Source organism: Rhodnius prolixus, unplaced genomic scaffold, assembly GCF_049639745.1.
Source record: "Rhodnius prolixus isolate KJV_2025 unplaced genomic scaffold, Rpr scaffold_26, whole genome shotgun sequence".
NCBI lineage: Eukaryota > Metazoa > Arthropoda > Insecta > Hemiptera > Reduviidae > Rhodnius > Rhodnius prolixus.
In genome coordinates, this window is record NW_027411596.1 from 904142 (window position 1) to 908155 (window position 4014).

Genomic DNA, 4014 nt, shown 5'->3' on the forward strand with positions numbered 1-4014 from the left:
AGGGGAGGCTAAGGATTGCTAGTGCCATGCTGGAAGCCTTCCTTCAATTCCCGGCCGCTGGCTCCAGCATGGAAGATATCATTGCTTGGCTGTCTGGGCGACAGATTCTCCTCAACCACTGTGATATCCCTGACCCCCTGGACTTCCTGTTGTGCCATGTCTCCTTGTCTGTCCTGTCCCCTGGCCTTCAGGAGGAGTTCCGGAAGAAATGCCTTGGTTCCTTTGACGAATTGCCTCGCAGTGGTCAGGTATTGGACTTCCTAAAGCAGCAGGAGGACAGGTTTTCCCCTAAACTGGTCCCCTTACAGAAAATGTCACATTCATCTGCTCAGTCTGGTCCCAGCCAGGCTTCCGGCCCCTTTACTCCTTCATCTGGTCCTGCCCCTCCGGTCGACGAACCACAGGTGGTGGAGGTCCCTTCGCCAACCCAGTCTAGACCGTATCGCTCCAAGTCAGTCAGTTTTGTCCCCCGCACACCGAGGAGGCCTTCACCTACCCCTTCCCCGGCTCCAGTTCGGCGCTCCACGCCTTCTACGTCTTGCGCCCCCGCCTCCTCAGTCTCGTCAATCCGATGCTACTTTTGTGGGGGACCACATCGGTTGTCCCGCTGCGACAGATATTTGCAATTGTCTGGCAAGGATAGGTGGAGTTTTGTCGCGGAGGAACGCCTGTGTGTTAATTGCCTGTCTAAGTATCATCATGTATCCCGCTGTCCCTGCCAGGTGGGGTGCGGAAAATGTCATGGCGAGCACCACACCACCTTGCATCCCCCTCTTCAGTCATCCAGCGCCTGCCAAGAAGCACGAAGTGCCTCCCACCTGCCGTCCTTAATGTCCTTGAGGACATGTCCGCCTCCAGAATCTAAGTCCTCTTCCAAACAAGCCTCTTCACCCTCTCAAGCCAGATCTTCACCTCCGTTTCCCAAACGCCCACTCCTTCCCCCCAGTTCCTTTGAGCCTCTACTGTCAGTCAGGGACTCTGATTCCAGACCTACGTCATCATCCTCGGGCAGCATATCCCCTGTCCTTCCCATAACCTATTTTGGCCGACATCCAGCACCAAACCCCCAGTCAGATTTATAGGTTCTTGGCAGGCACGATACCCCTCCGTTATCCAGTGTCGTCTTCTGTCGTCGTAGACATTGTCGTTTATGTCATGCCACGAAAGCCCCCCGAAAATCAATATTCAAGTCCTTCTCATCCGACATGTCAGTTTCCCCCACTGCCATGGTGTATCTCCTTGGAGGAGATAGCCAGTGGTATCGTGCTCGTGCCCTGCTGGATTCAGGCAGTGAGATTAATCTAATGTCAGCAACCTTCGCCAAAGAATGTAAACTGAGTTATTCTCCCATGTCAGGTGCTATCCGAGGAATAGGAGGAAATATTGCTACCCAGGTCGTGGGTTTTGTGTCAACTAATTTAAAACAATGCCCGCCATTTTCCCAACTTAAAGTTCCCTTTCGAGTAGTCACTAAGACAGTTCCGGATGCTCCATCCTCGTATTTTCCTGTCGGTGATTGGGTACACCTAGCAAACAAATATTTAGCCGACCCGACCTTCAATGAACCAAGTCCAGTAGACGTGGTATTTTCAGCTTCGGTCTTTGATGCCCTCGATCTCAGTCAGATGATTCGCTCACAAAATGGCTCCCCTAACGCACGATTGACAACCCTTGGCTGGGTCATGTCTGGTCCCCTGAAAAGGCTACCTGTTAAAAGGGTTCGTTTTCACCCTTCTGTCCAAAACCACATGTCTAACTCCAAACTTTATCGGACCTATTATAAAATCTTATTTAAACATAAGTATGGTCATTTAATCCCCTCTAAGGTACCTAATAATGAGTCTAATCCTGAAGACAAGACTCCAACTAGCACCCCTCCTGGTGAGTATGAGTCTGAGCCAGTTGCTCATTGTAATAACCCTGAACTTATCATGGAACCAGAACAGTCAGTTACTCCTAGCCTGTCTTCGTCCTCGGCTCCAATTTCGTCAACGTCCCAAAACGGAAGTCATTCACCAGCACTCTGCTTATACAGCTTGGACTTTTCAGCTTCCGCCCCCCAAACCACAACGGTTAAATAGAACGCGGCGTCCGCTACAAGTCCTTGACACTCCTGAGCCTGACCCTCTTCCTCCTGCCATAACTCTGGCGGAAGTCCCTTCTTCTGAAGGTTCTACCCTACCGGTTAACACCTCCTTAGTCAATTCTATGTCAACCATTTCCGTCCGACCTACCGTACTCCGCCTCAGTTCTGGAAAAGTTTCCCAACCAACTCAGCACCCCCCTGACCAGGTTATGTCCCGTCTTCTGGAGAAAATGTTCGCCCTGGAGGAAGTGTCTGAGGTCTCCCCCCTTACTCCCGATGAGTTAAAGGCCGAGGAGTGCTTCTCCAAGTCATATCTCCGACTCCCCAATGGCCGGTTTTCTGTGGCCTTGCCACTTAAAACTAGTCCCTGCTGTCAAGTTTTTGATCCATTGGGATGGTTAATCCCAATAACAGTTTTTGCTCGTGCAATATTTCGAGTCGTTTGTCAAGCCTCCTTTAGCTGGGATGATCCTTTACCTTCATCCATTATCCAAGAATGGTCTCAGTTTGCTGTCACCCTTCCGGAACTCTCAAATATTCGTATCCCTAGATTCTTGTCCCCGTCTACTCCTAAATTTTATTTAACCGGTTTTGCTGATGCATCAGAACGGGCATATGCGGCCGTAGTGTACCTTGTATCACTTTCTGAGGAAACAGTCATCAGCCTGATCATGTCTAAAGCCAGAATGGCTCCAATGAAACCTGTTACGCTCCCACGCCTCGAGCTTTGTGCCGCTCATCTCCTGGCTCTCACACTCCATAAAGTCAGTCTTCTCTTCCCTCAGATACCCTCTCCAAACATTTTCGCCTTTTCCGATTCTACCGTAGCTCTTGCCTGGATAACCGCTACCCCGCCTCCACATTGGAAGGTGTTTGTAGGCAATAGAGTGGCCGCCATTTTAGAAAAGGTACCCGCTTCCCAATGGTTTCATGTCCCTTCATCGCAGAACCCTGCGGACTGTGCCTCACGTGGGCTAAAGCCACAGGAGTTGGTAAACCACCCCTTATGGTGGGAAGGCCTTCCTTGGCTAAAATTGAACCCTGAGTCATGGCCCCTAAGACAAGTAAATGCAGATTTGTCGGACCCAATGGTGGGGGCAGAAATTCGCTCCCAGGCTCTTAATGTATCGATCGCAGTCTCCTCCCCTGAGGATTTGGAATCCAAGTTCTCCAACTTGCATACGCTTATCAACGTGGTTGCCTGGTGTCTAAGATTCGCCCACAATGCCAGAAATACAGCCCACCACATGTCAGGCCCATTAAAGGTCAAAGAACGCGGTGAAGCCCTGCGTGCCCTGATTGTTCGAGCTCAGCGACATTCATTTTTAGAAGAAATTGAAGATGCCCAGTCCTCCAGACCTAAATTACGCCTGGTCAGAATTTTAGGCTTATTCATACATACCGACGGAGTATTACGAGTTGGAGGAAGATTAAGACAAGCCAATATCCCTGAGTCCAATAAACACCCGGCCTTGTTGCCTCAGCAACATCCCCTTACGGCCCTGGTAATTCAAGACGCTCACGTATCCAATCTCCATGTAGGCCCTACCGCCACTCATGCCTTTCTCCGCAACAGATATTGGATCACCAATGGAAAAAATGTAGTTCGACGTCAATTGTCATCATGTAATAAATGATTCAGCATTAAACCATCACCTTTCAACCCTATTATGGGTCAACTGCCAGAGGGAAGAGCCAGCGCCTCACCACCCTTCACGACTACTGGTATTGACTACGCAGGCCCCTTCAACGTAAAAATTGCGTCACTTCGGTCCGCCAAGGTCCTCCAATGCTACCTCGCTATCTTCATCTGCTTTTCGACAAAGGCCATTCACTTAGAATTGGTCACTGACCTCACGACTCAGGCCTTTCTAGCCGCCTTAAACCGATTCATAGCCAGGCGAGGCATGCCTAGTCACATGGTACTA

At 50.2% G+C, this 4014-nt stretch overlaps 1 protein-coding gene across 1 annotated transcript; it reads left to right on the plus strand.

The window, feature by feature from the left end:
• The first annotated feature begins 2295 nt into the window (after positions 1-2295).
• On the plus strand, positions 2296-3723 carry LOC141451998 (uncharacterized). Its single transcript, XM_074123818.1, has one exon. It carries the CDS (start codon positions 2296-2298, stop codon positions 3721-3723), a length of 1428 nt encoding a protein of 475 aa, XP_073979919.1.
• The last annotated feature ends 291 nt before the right edge of the window (positions 3724-4014 follow it).

Coding starts and splice junctions, on each gene's coding strand:
- LOC141451998 (XM_074123818.1), top strand. CDS start 2,296: ATGTCCCGTCTTCTGGAGAAAATGTTCGCCCTGGAGGAAGTGTCTGAG.